Source organism: Gobius niger, assembly GCF_951799975.1.
Source record: "Gobius niger genome assembly, chromosome: 14".
NCBI lineage: Eukaryota > Metazoa > Chordata > Actinopteri > Gobiiformes > Gobiidae > Gobius > Gobius niger.
This window is the reverse complement of record NC_136865.1, coordinates 14,204,069-14,225,329: the sequence shown is the minus strand read 5'-3', so window position 1 is coordinate 14,225,329 and position 21,261 is coordinate 14,204,069. Positions and strand designations below refer to the sequence as shown.

Here is a 21,261-nt window from a genome sequence, read left to right as displayed (position 1 = left end):
TCTAGGACGCCTTTCACAGTACACATAGATACCAAACATGTCAAATGTAATAGATGAGGGACCATTGGGCTGTTGAAGTCTTCAGCTCGCTAATAGTCAAAATGTCACAAAATAAGCATCGATGTTTTCACCTGCAGTGTCTCGCCTTGGAATAATCACAATACTGTAGTGATAATGCATAAACAAGTATTTGAGTACCTTTACAGTGTGGTTTGGTGCCGTTCCAGGTGCGGTCTTTGGTGCAGATGAGAGTGGAGGCTCGGTCGGCGTCCATGGTGAACCCTGGTGAACACTGAAAACTCACTGTGTGGTTGTATGTGAAGTCCCTCCCCAGCCTCACACCGTTGGCTGGCACGCCGGGGTCACCGCAGTTGATCACTACCAAGGACACACACAAGATGAAGATGCTTAATTGACCACAAAAGTACAAAACTATACTGACTGCGCTGCATAATGAAAGCCGTCTATAAAAATTCATCTGAGTGAGATTTCTTCATCACGTCAAGGTTATATTGTGCTTTATGCCCACCTTATCTTGCAAACGCTGAAAATGAACGGGCTCTGTATGCTCATTACTGCAGTCGATAAAATAGACACAGAAAGAATGGAACAATATTCTCCAAACAAAACTCGCTCAGTGACTTGTAGAATATCATGTTGGAAATAAATTACAACAATTTTCCCACTCTACTCGTATGAATGTCATTGTGTGCGGGAAAACAAAACATTTCAGAAAAAGGGCCGCTCTAAGGCTCACATGCATTCGCACATGTTCACCACGTGTGTGCGTGCGCATGGGTGTATATGAATACCTCGACATGTAACCTTTGGCTCTTTTGGATTACGGACTTCTGAAATCTGTAATGGCACTGCTTAGGCTTTATCCCCTCTATTCAGGAGAAAGTGCTCCTGTATGACCTCTATTTGCCAGGGTCAGCCAGCTCTGCACAGAAGCTGCGTTTTTTTTTTTTTTTTCTGTGAACACGGTAAAAAGGCACTCATAGTCCGGTGCACTGAGGGAACTGTGACATGAACCTGAAGAATGTCATGAACAAAAGGTGTGTACTATTCTTCTGTATTCTTGGGTTGATCATATAAGTTTATAGCACAACGGATTGAAAATGTAGTATTACTGCAATATCTATGAGCAAAATCCTGTTAAAATGGTCCGAAATTAGACTGTCAAAGTTAACGCTTTAACACACAATTAGTCCAAACATAATTAGTGCATGGTTTGATCACAATTTAATGGCATCATATGATTTGACCAAACACACTCCTGTACCTCGTGCACACGCTACCTGAAATACAGAGCAGGTCATTCAGTGTTGCATACACAATCAATGGGCCATGCTCCAAACAAAGAGACATTTGCATATATTAGGAAAAACAGATTTTAAATGGTAAGCATTTAGCCTTTTCACACAAATGCTTGAAGGCTTAAAAATCATAGCATGTTATGTAAGCCTAGAATAATAAACATAATTATGTAAAAATTAATGAGAGGCATTGTGATTAATCATACTTCAAAAGAGTGATTAATCTGATTAATTAAAAAAATAGATTGACAGCACTAGTTAAGACCTTTTACGAATATCTAGAAGTCAAGCAATTCAAACTGAACACTGTAATTTGTCAGTCCATCTCATATCGACAAACTTATACCCCTAATGCCTGTATATTATTTACAAAGAAAATAGAAAAAGAAATAAATATATAAATAAATAAGACGACATGCTTTTACAAACTCAGAAAGCTTACATGAGCACTCCGGCATGTTTCCTGTCCAAGTGCCGTTGACAGTGCAGTGTCGGGTGAGGAGCCCAGTAGAGTAGTAGCCCTCTCTGCAGGAGTAAGTGATGGATTTGGAAAAAGTTAAGCCGTCGTGGATCAGAATCTGGGCGTTTTTTGGAGTTCCGGGATTTCCACAAGACATGACTAAAACAGAGAGAAAAGAGGAGTGAATAACAGAGAGGCAAAGATCAAGGTCGAGAAAAGGATGTCAATGATGTCCTTTTGCACACATGACATTCTAAAAGCCTTGTATTAGGGCTGCAATGATGCCTTTAATCCCTCGAGCTTTTAGATTGTTTTATAGATCTCATCAAATATTGAAATGTTTTCCATATAATGCAGCCATACTCTGTATTTTTGCGTTTCTGTTATTGCTGTTACACAACATCTTTACTTTCTTTGTGTAATGCGTGCCTGTACAAATCCTAAATTGACTCGTATCAGCCCAATCACGCGCCCTGCTCTGTTCATTACAGTTTCCAGCTTGCCCTGAGTTCTCCTGAGCCGTGCCCTCGCGTTAGCACCAGATGTGGTCTGGTCCTTGAAGTCACTGCCAACTGAGAACAGGTGGGCAACCTTGACTACTGGGCACAGTTCACACCGGAGAGGACATTAAACTTAGTGAAGCGGAGGCGGCACTGGAGTGAAAAGCAGGTTTAGGGTATATGTGGTGAAAAATCGAGACAAAAAGTACAATTTGTAAATCCAAATGTAGATGACATGTTATATTACCATATTTTCCGAACTGTAAGGCACTTTTTCATAGTTTGGCTGGGGGTGCGACTTATACTCAGGTGCGACTTATATATCAAATTAACATATTTGTTATATTTTCACCCTGACGGCCGCTAGATGGCGCTCTAGGCTGGTGTACCTGTATCTGCAACTCTGAACACAAAGCCCCCAAAAAGCAAATCATATTCTGCAGAGTACAAGCTGCAAGCAGTGAAATATGCAGCTGAAAATGGCAAACGATCAGCAGAAAGAAAGTTTGGAGTGAGCCAGAAACTTGTGAGGGACTGGCGAAGAGCAGAGGTTAATCTTACTGCAATGAAGAAAACAAAAAAAGCTAATCGCGGGCTTAAAGCTAGATGGCCACAGCTAGAGGAACGAGTTCGCAAATGGGTGCTTGAACAATGTGCTGCCGGGAGAGGCTTATCAACGGTGCACCAGGGTGACAGGTGTGAATTATACTCCGGAGTGACTTATTTATGCTTTTTTCTTCTTCAATATGCATTTTTTGGCTGGTGAGACTTATACTCCGGAGCAACTTATTTATGTTTTTTTCTTCTTCATTATGCTTTTTTTTTTATACTCTGGAGTGACTTATAGTCCGGAAAATACGATATCTGCTTTTCACTTACAAACCTTTTAAAGAGCATCTCTATGACCCAGTGATGATACAAATAAAGTGCACTTGTATTGTTTTCCATTCAGATAGTTTGATGACTGAAATATGTGTATGTTTGACGAAGATGTAATCTTACCATGGCACTCAGGTTGCGTGCCAAGCCAGGATCCATTGGCCAGACATGTTCTCTCTGATGATCCCTTCAGTGTGTACCCAGGCTCACAGCTAAACCGGACCACGCTGCCCACTTTGAATTCCTCCCCCAGGCGGATGCCATGGACGGGCACACCTGGATCTCCACACAGTCCAGAAGAATCACCTAGAAAAGACGGACAACTAGAAAAGTTAACCGAATGATTTACAATTGTGGGCAGATTCAAATGTTCTTAATGTTCATCTGCAACTCAGTGGTTCTCAAACTGTGGTTCTGCTTCAAGTGGTACTTAGGCTTTCCTGTAAGTCTTGTCAATTTTTAGAAATGCTCTTGTTCAGCCCATGTATTGCTGGTCAGAACAACAACTATATCTTTCCAACTTATTTTGTTTCAGATTAGCTTGCAAACTGTTTAGTAATCCAGTGTACACATGTCACAAGGTAAAAGTCAGGCAAACCATGCTAATAAAGTAAGTAGTAGCACCCTCTAATTCCAAAGCACATTAGGCTTACAGTGTGCTATTTTACTGTCTTGGCATATCATGAGCCGCTGCGTTATAGCTCGTGGGAATGCTCATTTGAACACATAGCCTTTTGGCAAATAGGCATATTAGAGCCAGAGATAAGAAGGAAGTAAGAGACAGAAGCTTTTATAATGGTTCATTCTCCACCTAAAGCGGGCAACTGTTACTTTGCCTAATGTGAACAGATTAAAGCTGTTTGATAGAGGACACACTCTTTGTCCTTGATACCTATAAAGCAAGAACATAACTTTATATTTGATTCACCGCTATTTGAGGTAACCGCCTGCTACAGTGATTGAACAATGACCCGATGACCCCAAAAACATCCCTGATGAAGAATCCAGCCAATGTGGGGTTTTTGTTTGTTCTTCTGGGAATTTCATCAAAACAAAATCAAACATCATACTCTAACGCTCACCATAAGTTGTCTCTATCCAAACACATTATTGATTCGAGTTGTCATTTGGGTGTAGTTTTGCATACCGGAGCAGTGTGGTGGTGAGCCGCTCCACTGGCCGTCCAGCTGGCACATGCGGGTGGTGTTGCCGATGATCGTGCGCTGGCCCATGCAGCTGTGGCGGATGACCGAGCCCACTGTGCGGCGGTCGCCTGAGATCTGCCCATAGGGAGGCATGCTCGGCCGGTCGCAAAGCACCACTGTCCAAGCACAGGGGAAATAGAGTGCATTGAAATTTCACACTTTTTTATTTGGTTACAAACAGTGCATGAACAGGTTTCCTTAAATGGTTTTGAGTTTTACAACTTTTTCGGCCATGTTTTTATTATTTGGATCGTTTTAATTCTAGGAACTTGTACAAACCTTGACCCTGATACTAAAAGCACTTCCAATGCAGGACAATGTGGAACAAATTATTCTGTTTGACTTTCTTATAAAGAAAAACAAAACAAAAAACACAAAAAAAGCAAGGCACGCCTCTATGATCAAAATTCTCTGTTTTACTTTGTTAAACGATTTTTTGATAAAAAGCCTTTATAGACAGAAGCTAGACAAAGTGTGCTGAGTGTTAATTCTTTCCTCAAACACAACTTTCTTCATGGAGCCATTACTTTATTTATAGGCAATTAGGAAATGAAACAGACCCTGGTGAACAGATAAAGTGAAGTCATCAGATCAGAATTTGGGGCAGAAAAGTTTGTTATGATCTCTATCTTTTCCAAATGAAAAACTGAAATAAGGTTGTAGGGCTGATATTTAGGAACCACTGGCAAAGGGTCTTCTCAACGTATCAAGAACTAAATTATACATTTCTTGAAGCTCAACATCACAGTATACAAGTCCTAATCGACCCACAGAAGTGAATATGCCAAGCACAATTAGGTGTGTATTACTCACACAGGCACTTGGGCAGAGAGCGGTCCCAGGTGCCGTCGCCCTGGCAGGAGATGGAGCTGGTGCCCAGCAGGTAGTATCCAGGGTTACAGCGGTACGACACTGTGGTCTGGAAGCTGTAGCGATGGGGTCCACTGGATATGACCTGCTTAATGCTGTTGTCAACCTGGCCTGGCTCAGTGCAGTTCCGAACTAGAAACAAGGCAACAAATACTAAAATGTATCTAATTTCACAAATATATAAACCTTTTGCAGAAAAGACCAAAACCATGGATTAAGGCTCTAATATTATGCATGTTGGTTTTCTTTAAAAAGATGAATTTATTCAAACATATTTTACAAATAGTAATCGATTTTTTTTTTTTTCTTCATGATCTACTGCTTCTCCCTTGTCATTTAACTATTCATTCACCCAATTCTAAATGGGGGAGGCAGGTTCCGGAAATAAACATTTGCTTCATTAGAGTCAGTCTCCTGCTGCTGTGGGGATGCTGATGGATTGAGAAGTCGCAGGAGAAGAGGCACCAGATGGACAGAGTTAGAGTGGGAGAGAAGGAAAGAAGGGCTCACGAAGCTAAAATCAACCGAAGGGGGCTACTGTTACAAAGGAAGAGCACATAACAGAATGGAGAAGGATGGTTTCTGTTTTACCCCACCTCCACAGCAATTGATACAACGGTTTTGGAAATATAAATGCCCTTGGATCAACTGTAAAGGTCGATGGCTCAGCTTAATGTTTTGTAACCGATATTTGGCCGGTTCTTGCAGTGGTAGTCACAGAGAGGATCCTTTTGTACCCGTTTTAGTGGTATGGGAAACCTACACAGAAACTGGGGAGCGTATGCAGATGGAAAGAACATGCCCGTAATTGAACATGGAACCTCCTTGCTTTGAGGCAGGAGCACAACCCACTGTGGGACCGTCCCGCCTGACACAAATATCAAAACAACATCATCAGAAACATCTACTGTATACAACTCAAATAACGGTAACACGTTGAAGAAACGCAACCTTTATTGGCTAGAAAACACAGTGTAGTGGTGCCAATGCTGCTATTATTCCTTGGTTTGCCTTGGCAGCTTTGCCCCCATGACAGAGCCGAAAATAAATTCATTGTATGCTAATGCATGTTCAAGCGCTCTCATTTTCAGTCTCCCATGCTGATCGCTAAAATAAATCACAAGTCTAAAAGTGGTGCTAATGTATTCCGTCCAGTAGCTCGCTGACCCGCCGTGACATCTAGTTGCTAAGTACAAAGTATGTTCCATGAATCTGTTGCAGGCAATAAGGCTCATTTAGTTATTCACAATTTTCGACAAACATTTGTTTATTTGATCGGGGCAGGGCATGTCAAAGAACACACATGGGACTCTTGCATGTAAGCACGGCACGCCAGATTGTAGCCTTGGGCTTGAATCCATTGTCCCACAGTCGCAAACACAAACTCAGTCTTCCTGGTCTATTGCACATGTTTTAAGTGGTGGGGGAAAACGGAGCACAGAAAGCACCCGCCCTGCCGGAGGATTGAACCCGTCTTGCTATGGAGCACTGGGAACTTTTATTTTATTTTTTAAATGCATGGCAATCATTCAGTTACTAAACGCTCTTCTATTATATGTTTTTTTTTCCTTGGCTGAGACATCTGTCACTTTTTAAAATAAATTAAATCTTAAAAGCTTTTTTTTCCTTGCTCATTTAAAGCTCACAAGTCAATCCATCACTGTTAGTGTCAGTACCTTGTCACACTCAGGCCCTGACCTTGCATGCTGTCCCTCTCTGAGCCTGTCACACATGTTTCATTTAATGGAGCTCCAGAGTCAGATGTGTGTTCCATTTCTTAAGGGTGAGGGCAGAAAGAAGGGAGGCTAATTAAATATACTTTTATGATGCAAAATAATTGGTTAACTCCTTGTCTAATATTGTGCTATTTTGCGCCTGTTCAACAGCCAACAGTCATAATTTAAGCCCCTAACCTCACTTTAGTGGTAAACAAGTGCATCTAAACATTGTAGCTTTATATTGTATTTTATAAGTTTGCAAAAACTACAGTATCTGCTTCATTAAAGAGACAGAGGCTGACCATCAGGAGGAGTGGATGGTCTGTGTACAAGCATATGTGTAACCATCTCTCAGTCGATTTCATACAGCACTATCGCCCAGCCTCAATCACAAAATGCAATTCCAACACAATAGACCTGATGTGTGCTTGTGCAAATTCTGATCACTTACTTTTACACCGTGGTAAAGGGTTGCTCCACTGTCCGTTGGCCAGACAGGTAGACTTCACTGATCCTTGTAGAACGTATCCAGTATTACAGACGAAGCGGATAACATCATTCAGGTTAAACTGGTTGCCCTGGGTGACTCCAAAGGTAGGGTTACCAGGATGTCCACATGTAATAGCTGCAGGGATCAAACAGTTAACATTTGGAGTGCTATGTGATTGCTAGAATTACAAAAAACACACACACCGATTAAAACCACTAGCCTAACAAAAATAGATTCTTCACACTTACGGACACAAACAGGTGTTCGTCCCGACCATCTGTGATCTTGCTCGCAAATTCGGACGGACACCCCAATGAGACGAAATCCAGGGTTACACTGGTACACAACGCTGCCTCGATAATTGTAATTCTCTCCTGTGATCTGACCATTCACTATGGGCTCGGGTGTGCCACAATGTCCGGCTGGAGTTACAGGCAACACAGATGTAATGAATTTAGCCATAGACAAAAACATTTGTGTGGAAAAAATGTGTTGAAACTTTTACCTAAACACTGGACTTGCGTTCCACTCCACAGACCATTAGACATGCACTCACGCACCCGGGATCCCACCAAAGTATACCCCGTGTTACAGGAAAAGATGGCCGTGGCTCCATAGACTGTGAGCGTTCCAATTTTGTGTCCATTTGGGGGCGTCCCAAGATCGCCACATGAGATGACTGAAACAGGAAAACAAAATAAAAAGTTACCATAAAAATAAAAAAAAGAGTCATTATGATAAGCGTCTGAGGGGATTTTCCGCTTCCGTTTGGTGGTCGAGCACTATGTTTCTTGTGCCATCTGTCTTTTTTATAGCGGCAATTCAGATGTAATGTTGTTCAACTCATAAAATAAAGTTTGTTTTGCGGGCGGAAAGCATAAGATAATGAATGTATTGAAAGAAAACAAGCTATTCAGACGTACTGTCGCAAGCGGGACGGGGATTGGGGTAGTTCCAGGAGCCATTTGCCTGGCAGCGAATGACTCGTTGACCTCTGTAATAGTAGCCAGGATCACATACAAGCATCATAAGTGCGTCATATTGGTTTTGGGTCCCATAGATTAGCCGCCATCTGCCATGTTCTACGGCATTGTGTCCAATGTCTGGGCATATCACAGCTGAAAAAGAAATAAAAGATAAAATAAGACATATTGAACATAATATTTTACACCCACACATAATAAAAGTTTACTACTCAATAAAAAGCTACTTAAAGGAGGAGGAGAGAGTGAGAAAACAAAAAGTTTGATAGAGAAATAAATTTACATTGTGTGAAATAACATACAGAACTAAACACAGTATCTCTAAGACGCAAGCATAATGAAGTCCTACTATTATTTTACAACTATTACTGTAAAGTTAGCACTATATCTACGGTAGTAACAACTTGAGGTGGGCACACACTACTGTTAAAAGAGGCACATTTCTCTCTCCCTGCTTCGGACAGTGTCACGTGATCGCTGTCACGTGATCGCTGCCTGCTAACCAGCTCCCAGCATGTGTCTATAGGGCTGATGTACAATCTTGTTTATACTGTAGTTGTCACGAATGGAAATTAGGGGACGTCTTTCCATTGGATTTAATAAGAAAAGGAAATGGACAGTGGCTCAGAACATCAGATAATCAGAACACAATGAGTGATGCTCTACTCTGTTTGTGGCTGGGAAAAGTGGTTTGTGTGGACTTTTGTTGTGCTGTTGGGCCTGCGTGGGGTTGTGGCCATTACTCAGTTGTTTGTGTAGTTGTTTGTGTTGTGATAGAGAAATGAAAAGGGAGCTAGCTGTGGTATTTTTCTGTGTGTATTCCACTCTGTTATTGGCCACTGCTTTGTGTGTGTTTTCACACACTTTTGGGATGGTAAATTCACCCTATGTCTGCTGCCCACATTACACGATTCGAATGTGAGTCCTGCCGTGAATCCCCCAACACTACGAGACCCGATCCTCTGCTTCAACTAGACATGACTCGGGAAGACTCACTGTGACTGACAATTATGGCAAAATCAGACAAAAAAATGGTGTAGTGTGTGCTCAGCCTTCCTGGAACAGATATTATTGCACCTTCTAATTATGTTTTGCATTGTGATCCATGTATTGGGATCCTTGAAACACTCACGAATGCATCTCGGAGGTGCTTCGATGGAGCTCCACCTCCCAGACTCCTGACAGGTCACCGAGGTGGTCACAGGTCCTGCCAGTCTAAAGCCCGGATTGCACTGGTACGTGGCCCTGGCCCCCAGAGAGAAGTCCTGCCCAACAATACTGCCATTGACGGGGGGCACAGGCATTCCACAAGACATGACTGGAAAGAGAAGAGGCAAGACGCAGCATGAGAGTGAGAATGAAACGCCGGCAGACAAAGACCTAGGTAGCAAAGTGTATTTAATAGGGATATTTGTATGCAGAGGGCCTATCCCGCAATGGGCTTTTTGCACAAACACCGTCCCTGAGCTGGTATTGATGTGCAGCAAACATTAGCTTGGGCAGCCATCTGCACAACAGTAAACAATCAAATCTAGGGAGAGCGTGCAGAATTCATGCAGTGATTACACCTGGTGCAGAGTTGACCTAACAGTAATGGTTTCTCTCCTGCTCACAGCATTTGGATGTAAACTTCATGGAGCAAAGTAAAAGTTAACTCAAAGCAATTCCATATGATTGAGAGTCAGTCAATAATGAATAAGTTGTGTTCATGATATTCTACAATTTGATCATATAATTTCAGATATAGGCAGGGGCACACATAAGTCTATGGGTGATCGGGGGAAAAAAAATAAAGAAAAGAAATTGGTGTGCAGAATATGTAGGTCTTGGACACGTACCTTGACACAGTGGCACGGGAGCGTTCCACTGGTAGATGCCATGTGCGGTGCGGGTACAGGTGGCACTGCTCTGACCGATCAGCCGAAAGCCCTGATCACAGCTGAAGCGTAGGGTGCTGCCCAGCTTGGTGCCGGTCAGGCTGTGGACCGTGCCATTCACAGGGTTGTTGGGAGGACTGCAGTAAGCAGCTAGGATGAAAGAACAATACAATAATGCAAAACAGTTCAGTTTACCACAAAGCTGGCAGCTGTGGTCATTCGGAAGGCGAAACATTAAAGCGAAAGGAGCAGAGTTTTGGTGAGGCATGTTTCTCCTGATCCCAAGCCAGGATCTTGGTCAGAAGTACCGAGCAGGAAGATGAGCCTTCTGTGCATGTATTAGGTTGACCTGACCACCCGGCTGCACGCCCACACAGACACTGGGACATTATGCAAACGCCACAGAGAGAGAATAGCACGCACTGTTTCTTGGTCAATAAAACAATAACGCTGTTTTATTTCATTAAAACTGTTACATTAATCTGCGTTAAAGTGAAATAATTACAACTAATCAATAGTAAATCTTTTTTTTTATTTCTGAAATAATCCCTCCCCGCTGTAAGTATTGTGTTTCCCAGCAAGCCCGCCTTCCGTCTGTCACCGTGACTGGCAGCTGCTGAGGCACCCTTGAGTTCAATTTTTCACTCTACCCTGTAGCTAACTCATTTCGGTGTTACTTGCTTTTCGCCTGTCCCTCTGTCTGCCGCGGTATACAGCTTGTCTCACAGTAGTCTGCCCAACAGCTCGGAGAATTGTGATCCAGACAGGCAGCTGACTTGATTGGAATAGATAAAGAGCGAGCAAGACGGAGAGGAGCCGATGACGGGAGCAAAAAAGAGCGATGTATAGAATAGAAATCAAGAGGCCAGGAGGAACGGGGTGATCAAAACCATGAGCATGACATTGTTTGTTTCTCCTTCAACAGTAAATATCACGAAAAGCAAATCTCCATGGATACTCTTGGTACATACATTTATGATGGATGCAAAAACCTGTCCAATTATCAGACATTGATTGATGAATGAAATACATAATAAGTCATTAAATAATTTCAGTTCAGCATCTCTGGTTCTGTTGCCCATGAGTAATGCAATTTTTCATGAACGTGTGTTTAATTTCAGATGGCTTTGCTGATAGATATGCAGACATCAACTAAAGGTCTGATATAGATTTTATAGACTTATATTCTATGGTATTTAACCATATTAAATCTACTTTCGACACATTAACATTGGCAATGAAGTCAGCAAAGTTGCCATTGCTGTACTTTTAGGCTTGTTCATGTTCAAAGCAAGTCGGGTGAAGATGTAGACTTGAAACTGCCTCATGGGTCACAATACCAGCCAGGGAGGGGCTCTCATTTAGAGAGCAGACGAGGGAGACGTGCAGAATTACTCAACTGTGCAGAAAATGAAACAAAATACCACTTGAGACCATTAAAGCAGAACTAAGTAGCTCATGCCCCTAGAGACCATAAGCGCCACTGCAAGTGTCGTAGCATGTTGCGTTATTTTTTTACTCGATAATTGTCCGCGAGAGTAAATACTACACTGACAGAAAAGACAAAGGGAGAGAGGGATATTGTACATTGTGCCACAACCTAATTACACAATGGAGATCCTTTTTGTCATTCAAGGCTGTAATACTGCTAAAGTTGCCCGTTAGCCTGTTAGCTTCTTCTTCGTGATTCTATAGCGCCTCCGAGTCGGAGCATGGAAAGTTGCAAGCATGGTTTTCTGGCCAGAGACACCAGGGGAAATGAAAGATCCCCCAATCATCCCATCAACACTTGTACGTATTACCCCCAGAGGGACTACGAAAAGGATTTATTCAGGTAAACAAGTTACTGCTTTAATGACGAGAATATATTTCAACACGTATTAATATTAGCAAATTATAGAGTCGCTCAAACGCCCATTTTTCATTCATGGATATTGACTTTCACACTTGCTGATGAAAAAAAAATTAAAATATAGATCGATAGCAGGAGTAAGAAGTTAGTGCAAGGCTTAAACCAGAATCTCCTTTATGTAGTAAGAGGACAGGAACCCAAAGCACTCTGTCATTTTGTACCTCATGACTATTGTTCTCAAATTTCCAAAAACACTGCCAGTAAAGCGTTTTTTTTTTTTTTTCAGCTGGTTTTATATCACGCTCTAACTTGGCAGGTGACAAAGTAAATAAAGCCGAAACAGGCAGGTGAAACGGGGCAGAGAAACCCCAGAACATCCGGCTGGGGAGACACTGAGCTCCAGAGAGAGGAAGAAGCAGACGATTAGTCAATACGGCTGAATGGTGTTGATACAGAACGCAGGGAGCTTCTTAAATATTTACACAGTCATAACTCATCGGCAGTTATGCAGGTGTCATGTAGCACCGGATCTTTCACAGGTGGCAGGGGGACTTCGAAACAGAGCAATGATTAGCGCGAGAAGAAAGAACCGTGTTTCGCTGATCCCCTGCCCTGTGGTGCACTGTTCGGTAGAGGTTTGCCACCACCAGTAGGTTGTCATGGCAATGGACCATTTTAGCATCAGTGGGCAGCGTAAATGTTAAGTCCTATTGGCAATAAAAGATGATATAAGAGGAAAAACTGTAAATACAGCAACGTTGAATCCTTACCAGAGTAACGGATCCGAAAGCCTTTATGACTAGTGGTGTGATCAAAAGACCAGTGAAGGTAGACTTTGTTGTTGGAGCTGGTTATACTCAATGGGTTGGAATAGTTTCCACTTAATGTTATAAGGAGAGGACTCTGCCTGGATGGACCTGGGGAAAAAAGAAATACACAAACCAAAATTAAGGTGTAGTTAAGGCTATGGTGAAAATAAGCCACTATTAGAGGGATGTTGTTCACTCTCTATGTTATTACATTTGCCACAAAATCATGATGTGGTCAGTTATTTCGCATTAAGACAAAATGATCTTGGCAGCCTCTGGGTTAGTAAGTGTCCGCTCTTGTTTAGTTGGCAAAAGATAAAAAGCACTAATCAGCAACACTGGACTATATGACTGCCGTTTTCTCAGGGCGCGCGAGCAGAGTTGCTGACACTGCCTTTAATCATATGCAAATGTGCAGGGCTGCTGCAGATGCCTTTATGTAAGGGAGACTGTAAGTGATAGCCCTTTGTGACCTGACAACAATAGGCTGCTTTAGTAGAATCGCAGGTCACAGTATTTAGGTATCAGCTAAAGAAAATGCAGTTGTCTGGCATTATTACTTACCGTCAAATATCTCCAGCTCATCAAACTGACGGCTGGTTTGGAAATGCTCAATGGTGAAGGTGATGTTGTAGCCGGGCTCCACTTTGACCACCCAGGAACAGGATTCGAAGTGGGGGAAGCTGCTCCCTGGAGACTGGCTCATGATCACCCCTGTAGAGGCTGTCAGGACCTCATTCATTGGGCAGGTAACTATAGTGAAAGATGCACAAAAACACAATGCAGACATGTCAAACATACATAACCTAAAGATAACCTGAGATAAGAGAACAACAAACAAAATTGAACCCACTAACAGCAATAGAAGCGCTAGGAAAAAAGAGGTGAATAAAAAGTGTGAAGAGTAAAAAATAATGATGTTATTTCTCGAAGCTACACCCAGTAGTAGAAAAGTTGAGCAATTACAATAGTACTGTCTTACAATATGTAATGTTCTATCTCCATAGCTTTTTGTCAACTAAAAAGTCCAAAGTTCATTCATGTCATAATACAGATTACCTCAGTTAGACCTACCGCATTGGAGTACACAGTGATGCCAAATGCACTGCAGAGTAATTCTCATTCGGATTCTGTTACAGCAAACAAATTTGTTCATGTGGACAGGGCTATTAGGCTGTCATTTCGTGACATTCCCCGGGCATGTGTGGCAGATATGGCACAAACTAGCTTGTGACGCATCTGCCTACGAGCCTCATTACGGTGACAGGCCCCCACCTCATTCTGCTTCATCACGGTTATTCTCAGGGGACACCTCTATGATGTCTATTGACATTTGCACTGTTTTTACTCAGCCTTATCACACATTACGCAGCTTTCCCGGCAGGTGCACACTGCCGCAACAAGGAGACACCTTACTAATCCGAAGAGCTTGTATACAAGACATAGCCACGCAAAACAATACCATTGCTGCCAGAGCCACACAATGTATATGTCTGTCCCATAAGGATGAACAAAGGCTTCCAATGAAGACAATAACATCAATGTCTTTTCTCCTTAAGTGCCCATGTAGAAAACAGGGCAAGAAGTATTTGTTTCCTTCTCCTTTATATTATTTCCCCCCCCCACATCAGTTCCCACAGTTAACCCAAGGAAAATACGAAATCCATCCATATGATCCCACGTGGGTAATTGGACCTTGCACCTTGCTGCTGTACAGATATTCACTGTACTTCATCAAAAAGCTATTGAAATGCCACTGTTATGTAATGAATTGGGGGACACAGTGAAGTGTGTCCTGCCTCGGGCTAAGGCTGCACTTGGCACTTTGCGGGTCCTTTATTACAAACAGTGAAAAGAGCACGACATCATTTGCCAGTATGTTATTAGCCCTTGTTTGTGGGATTGTGTTTGTGCATATACGGGATTTTGTTTGAGCACCGTTTATTGCATTTGCAAAGACAAGAATATAGCGGTCTGGGTTAGACAGGAATTTCCAATTATACTTAACATTCATATTCACCTTGCCTTCTGCAAAAATGTGATTTCCTTTTTAAATGGTTTAACAGAGAAGTTCTTCGTCATATTAATAACGTACTTTGCAAAGCACAATGGAAATTTGCTCCCAACAAATATTAGTTTTAAATTCTAAATTTTAAATCCAAACCTTAAAGCAGTACTAAGTAACTTGTTTACCTTAATAAATCCTTTTCGTAGTCCCTCTGGGGGTAATACAAGTGTTAATGGGATGACTGAATTTTCCTGCCTCTGGGTTGAAGCCATTACATACTAATGGAATGACGCAGAAGAAGCTAACAAGCTAACGGGCAAAGCTAACTGCGGGCTAGCGCTACTTAAACAGTATTCACAGCCAAGTTTGAGTGACAGAATTGATCTCCATTGTGTAACTGGATGTACAATACCCATCTCTCCCTTTGTCTTTTCTGTCAGTGTAGTATTTACTCTCACGGACAATGAATGAGTAAAAAAGTATAACATGCTATGACACCTGCAGTGGCGCTTATGGCCTCTAGGGGCATGAGTTACTTAGTACTGCTTTAAATATTAGTGCAGATAAATAAATTCAGATACAATGGTCATATGTGATAATGTAATATCACCTCTAAATATTATCCAAACACAAAAGTGTGTAAAAATGTGTTGTATAGGCCGCAGCATGTAAAAAACGTAGCATCTTATAATCCGGAAACATCAGTACTGATATCATATTCTACTGTTCCCCTCAAATTTGTCTATGCAACACATTAGCCCATGTTTACTAATCTTGGGAAGTTACCATAGTATTTCCATATAAATTCCCCCTAAATAGAATGCAATATTAAAAGATTGTATTCTGAGAAAGGCTTTTTTTTTTTATCATTATGGACGTTTTATCAAAGCATCAAAGTGCTTTCAACTTGTCCTTTGAACGATCAGCAAACAGCGTTTATCTGTAGACTATTTATTAAGCTAATCCACTTTGAAATATGGCATCACTTGGGTTGACAGTAAACAGAGAGGCATTAGGGGAAAAATCCACCAGCCTGTCACAAAACAGCCTCTCCCTATTCAAGGTGAGATTGGTGCTGATAGAGCTGTTTCGTTATTAAGTTGCAAAAGAATAAACCCGTCTCACGAAGGCAAAGCGGCCTTTTTTGAGCATATGTTGTTGAGGTTATTAAGTACAGATGGCCACACCACTCTTCCATGTGCAAACATTTAGCCACTTCAAGTACATATGCATAAGTCCACAATATATCAGGCCTCGAGTAGTGTCGTGCTGTTGCATTACTCTTTAATTAGTCTAAGCTCAGGGGTGTTAACATGCGGGTTAAAAGAATAGGCCACTGCATAAATATGAGGCTGAGTGAACAACGGTGAAGTCAAAAGGGGATTTGTAGCTTGAGAAATATAGAAAAAAAAAAGGTGATCTCTCTCTCTCTCAAAGCAACAATATTTCCAAAGAATAAAAACATGACCTTATTACATTTGTGGTGTTTTTGTTTGTTCAATTCAAGCAGAAGATCTGTGTGTGATTTTAAATTTGGAAAAACAAACAAATTGTCAAACCTGACTTGCGCAAGGGCAAGGAGGATTCGTTTTGAAGTACAAGAGTGTGACAAGAGTGAGCCAGAAGGAGGTAAGTGAGAGGAGGGAGAGGACAGACAGGGACTATGCAGAAGAGGACAGACCAGAGCTGAGGGCCAAGCAACACTGCAGAACCAGCTGTGCGGCACAACAGCATGCTACAGCAGTTGACAAGAACTGCCGCTGAGTAGCCAACATGATACCATCGAGCGTGCATTCATACTGTGGAGACCATGACGTGTGAATTAGCGCGTTATAAGGCAACGGGTCCGCGCGCAGGAGGGCTGTGCTTGTCAGGGCTCGGAGCGGCGATGGGATCGGTGCAGCTGCAGCCGGCACGTCCCCTGCATCTCAATGAGCTGCCTCTCGTCTGCACTGCCCTCAAACTCAGCCCGTCCTGTCCCGCTTCGTGCTGCCCTCTCCACCGTCTGACTCACTAATGCGTTGTACTTTGGCTCATCCGGCATTCTCTCAGTGTGTTAGGGCCCAAGTCAAAGAGTAAAAAGTCCAGAGGCTTCAGCACTGGCTCCCAGTATAGGAAGTTCCTACTAAGTTAGTTATCCTAAATGTTTATTTGTTGGATTTTACCCTGGTAAGGAATTGTGTAGCAGTGGGCTGATTAGGTCATTTTGTACTCATCCAGTGACGTGTTTAAAAATAACAATAAATACTTGACTCATACCCCTCCATGTACTCTGCACACAATTAAAAGCACAACATACATTTACTGTACGTGATTGTGTGGAAAACCAGGGTCCTTTGGGAACACAATATCTTGGGAAATGGGAGAGCGTTCACAAAAAAATGCAACGAAAATGAAATGTGATGGCTGCTTCATTCTACGGGCGGAAGCAGGCTCATGGGGGAAGGGGAAAGGCACAAGTAAATTTTTATCTGATGAGATATAAATGATACTTTGCCCAAGGGTCTAGTGTATATATCTTGGCAATGCGATTTCAAAGCCTGTTTAAAATCGTGTTCAGATTCAGATATCGCTCTTTATAGCCCTGGTTTCTTTGAATCATATTAATAAGACACATGGGATTTCGTGTCCCAACTTATTGCCATCAAAACTGGAAGGTGTCTACAGAGTGAACCCCGCACAGATCGCTTAATTCCCCCCACACTGAATATTAATAAAATGATTCAAAGTCAGTAAAATCTACCTAGTAAGCGTCTTAATTCCACTCACCATCACATGAAGGTGGTGGTCCCTCAAACTCCAAGTGTGTGCCCAGCCTGCAGGTCTGTATGCTGTTTCCACTTAATTGGTAACCCGGAAAACATCGGTAGCGCACTATGTCACCTGAGATCGAGCAAAAAGACATGTGAACAAGAAATAAGGTCAGCAAGTTCAGACAAAATATCATAAGAAAGTGTATACAAATATGGTCATAAACAAAATAATTGCACCTACCAATTTTAAACTCTTTGCTTGCCATGAGAATTTCTGCATTCGGAATGATGGGAGGAGGGAGGCAGAACTGCAGTCTATATGCTATAAAGAAAAACATCAAAACGCATCAGGTGAGCCGGGTCGTTTTAATAGCTATGCCGTGGAAGGCGCAAACAAGAAACATAATTTACATACCTTGATAGCTAATACGGAATAGGCCGCCTTTTTCGGTGTTGCTGCGAAATCGTATTAAGACCTGATTGGACGTGCTGCTGGGTGGTTCATTGGGTTCACCATCTGTGAAAATACCTAGTTTTCGGGCTGTTTCCTGTGGACCATCCCTGAAGAAAAAAAACAACAAAATGAAAGTTAAAACTCCTCATCAACGTGAAACCGACCCCATTAACCAGATGCAGATAACCGAGGACCCATGCTGACCCCTCAAGCTAAATAAAATTAATTTGTTGGCACATATGTTCATCATGTATTCATAATGTAATTTGCCTTACAATTCAATATATATCATCAGGAAATTCTATTATATGATTACTTGTTGATTTATTTTGTATATTAAAGAAACCCCACAAAAATAATTACGACAAACATGTTAAAGCTTTACACTGTGTTCAGCCCTATAGCACTCTTTTTGTGTGAAATGTGGAAAGGTTTGTGCATGGACAACAACCAGGTGCTGCTTAAAAGCTCCAGGAGTCAAGCTTTTGAGTGGAGATGTAACTATTAACTGATTGCTGACTGCTAAAGGGCTCCAACTAACTCATTGCAATGAACACATCCCTATGTGTCCACTATTATTTTATTCTCATTAATATATTCCAGGTTTCTTCCTGCTAAGTGTAGTCCAATGGGAGGGGACCTTCAGGAACACATGGCCTTTGTCTTGCAGTTCCCCGGAGTGAGCATGGTCGATTAATCTAGCTCCCAGTATTGTGGCACAACTATTCAGCTTAAAAACCGTCTGTCTTTGGCTGTCAGACTGGGCATAGGAGATTACAAGCGGCTCTGGAAACGGCTGGCTGGGGAGTGCTGCCTGACAGCTCACTGGCCAAGCCACCCTTACAGGGCCTATTTTTTTGGCTGGCTAGTTCAGCGTAGAGATGCACGGCAGTGGATCTGTGAACTGGGGAACAGAATGGAAGAGCAGAGGTGCTTGACAAGGTATAGGGGCTTGTTGAAAATGATCAACACAAGCAAAACAACACCGCTATTTAAACATCAACCATATATTAATTTGTTGAAGATTAAAAACAATACTGCCATGAGTCAATTTTCGAATCATCTCGTCTTTTTATGTAGCTACTTTTCCATTCTGGGGTCATCACTACAAATAATCTGGATATTTGTACATAGACTGATCATAAGATCTAGACGGCTGGCTTGTCACCAACTAGTACTTATGATAAATCCAAAAGAGAAAATGAAAAAAACACAAATATCACACAACAAATTGGATACCAATTTCATATTATCGACGGAGTGCCAGTTTGGCCCAACAGTCACATATCCGGCCTCACTGAGAACTGGGACCTTTAAAGCCGGTCTCAGGAAGAGGAGATCAACTGGGACTGGCAACCGTCATGCATGCAAAATCCTGGCTTTGGTCGCACATATGGCAGATCCCAGTATGTATTATGGAGGTGATGAAAGGAGGCTTTGCACACTTGATATTCACAGTCAGACGCAAGAAGAAAACTGGAAGCAAGCAAACATACAATATCCCAGCATAAACAATACATGTAAACAGAGCTCATGTTTGACCCGGTCAGATGCTTCTTCCAGCTGGAATGAGTCTCAGAGATTCTGTCATACCCAGGTCTATTGGTGGTATAAGGGCAAGGAGCCCAGTGCAAACTTCAATGTGTCCTAATATTATGACTACATGCCATAAAATGTAAGTCTGGAGTTGGAAAATACAGGGTAGGGCTTGGTTGGTACTTAGATGGATGACTGCTGGAGCACACGACTGTCTTACTGCGTCTGTGTCTTACTGTGTCCCACCTCAGCAGCGATGGGGTGCTGGGAGAGGCCCTGCTTATGCAGCTCCACAACCCAACCACTTTCAAAACAAGACCGTTTTGCTTTTGCCATCAGGACATCATGATCATAGACTGTAAAATTTAAGAACGGACTGAGGGAGCGAGGCTTCCCCCATTGCATTCAGTGTGGGCTAGCTGAAGCTCATACATGCTGGCAATTTGACTGCGTTTTTGGAGCCAGCTCCATTACTTGGAATAGAGCAAAAAATAAATATAAAAATACGAAAAAGATAAAATTAGGACAATTTTATCTTTTAAGACAAATATGGAGGTCAGAATGACAAGCCTGTGTTGTCCAGAAACTTCGGAGCCAGCGGCATTTCCTTATGGTTACAGGAAGAAGTAGGCCACAATAAGTCGGATTCTTAAATACCTGACAGAAAATGACACTGAATACACATTTTTGCACAGATTTGGCTTTTTAAAGCCATGTGGTCCTAAACTTTTGATCAGCTGCAAAACAGCATAAGTTATATTGTTGAATCCAATAAAAAGGTTTACTTTTTTGTCTCACTCCCATTTCTTCTTGTTGCACATTGAAGTTCTACTTGGAACCTTGATAAGATCCAACTATGCAAAATGTGATTTTTTTGCCATCTGGTGTGTGTGTGTTGTTTTAATAGGCGCATGTTCCTTACCAGAGAGTGATGAAATCATGTGGGCCGTGGACCTGGAGGAGGGTGAAGTTGACTTTGATGCCGGAGCCTGGGGCCACAGTGATGAGCCAGGAGCAGTCAGCCGAGTTGGGGTACTCCTCTGGGTAATTGGGGGAGAAGATGGTCCCATTGTCCAAGGTAATGTTCCCTCCACAAGGCACTAAAGACGCAAGCAACGGAAAATTCAGGTCAGTCTGAAATACGAAATATGAAAAGGGTTTAATAAAATGTATGTGTTTACTAAAATAATAGCAAAGAATTAGATCAGTATATTTAAAATTCTGTCTTCTCTCTTACACTCGATGTATCCAAGCACTTGTCTGTACTAAAGATTAGCCTGTAAAGCCTGTTAGCAAGTAGGGACTTGGAAGGACTGTTTTCCTAAGATAAGGCCTCTACCCATCCTATTGGGTGCTGAAAATACAGTGCGAGAAGATGATGCAAGAGGTTACGACTTGGCTGGTACTCTCAATTGTACAGCATGCTTGGAACACACGTAAAAAATATCACAAGGGTAAAAATAGATTCTGGGTCAGGTTTATATCCGACTGTTGTGTTGCTGTATTTGGAAGCTTAAAAGATTCAAACCAACTTAACATTTAGTGAGA

The 21,261-nt window shown here is 42.0% G+C and overlaps 1 protein-coding gene across 1 annotated transcript in view; it reads right to left on the bottom strand.

The window, feature by feature from the left end:
- Positions 1 to 21,261, bottom strand: part of csmd2 (CUB and Sushi multiple domains 2) — a 212,126-nt gene that overhangs the window by 11,561 nt on the left and 179,304 nt on the right. The window contains exons 44-60 of the mRNA XM_079571186.1: positions 20,636 to 20,813; positions 18,139 to 18,284; positions 17,965 to 18,045; positions 17,740 to 17,853; positions 13,527 to 13,715; positions 12,924 to 13,070; positions 10,263 to 10,451; positions 9,557 to 9,742; positions 8,365 to 8,559; positions 7,947 to 8,120; positions 7,690 to 7,863; positions 7,403 to 7,576; positions 5,177 to 5,365; positions 4,306 to 4,479; positions 3,282 to 3,464; positions 1,762 to 1,938; positions 199 to 378 (exon numbers count right to left, since the gene is read on the bottom strand). Coding sequence (XP_079427312.1) covers positions 199 to 378; positions 1,762 to 1,938; positions 3,282 to 3,464; positions 4,306 to 4,479; positions 5,177 to 5,365; positions 7,403 to 7,576; positions 7,690 to 7,863; positions 7,947 to 8,120; positions 8,365 to 8,559; positions 9,557 to 9,742; positions 10,263 to 10,451; positions 12,924 to 13,070; positions 13,527 to 13,715; positions 17,740 to 17,853; positions 17,965 to 18,045; positions 18,139 to 18,284; positions 20,636 to 20,813 — 2,850 coding nt within the window. The remainder of the gene's footprint in view (positions 1 to 198; positions 379 to 1,761; positions 1,939 to 3,281; positions 3,465 to 4,305; positions 4,480 to 5,176; positions 5,366 to 7,402; positions 7,577 to 7,689; positions 7,864 to 7,946; positions 8,121 to 8,364; positions 8,560 to 9,556; positions 9,743 to 10,262; positions 10,452 to 12,923; positions 13,071 to 13,526; positions 13,716 to 17,739; positions 17,854 to 17,964; positions 18,046 to 18,138; positions 18,285 to 20,635; positions 20,814 to 21,261) is intronic.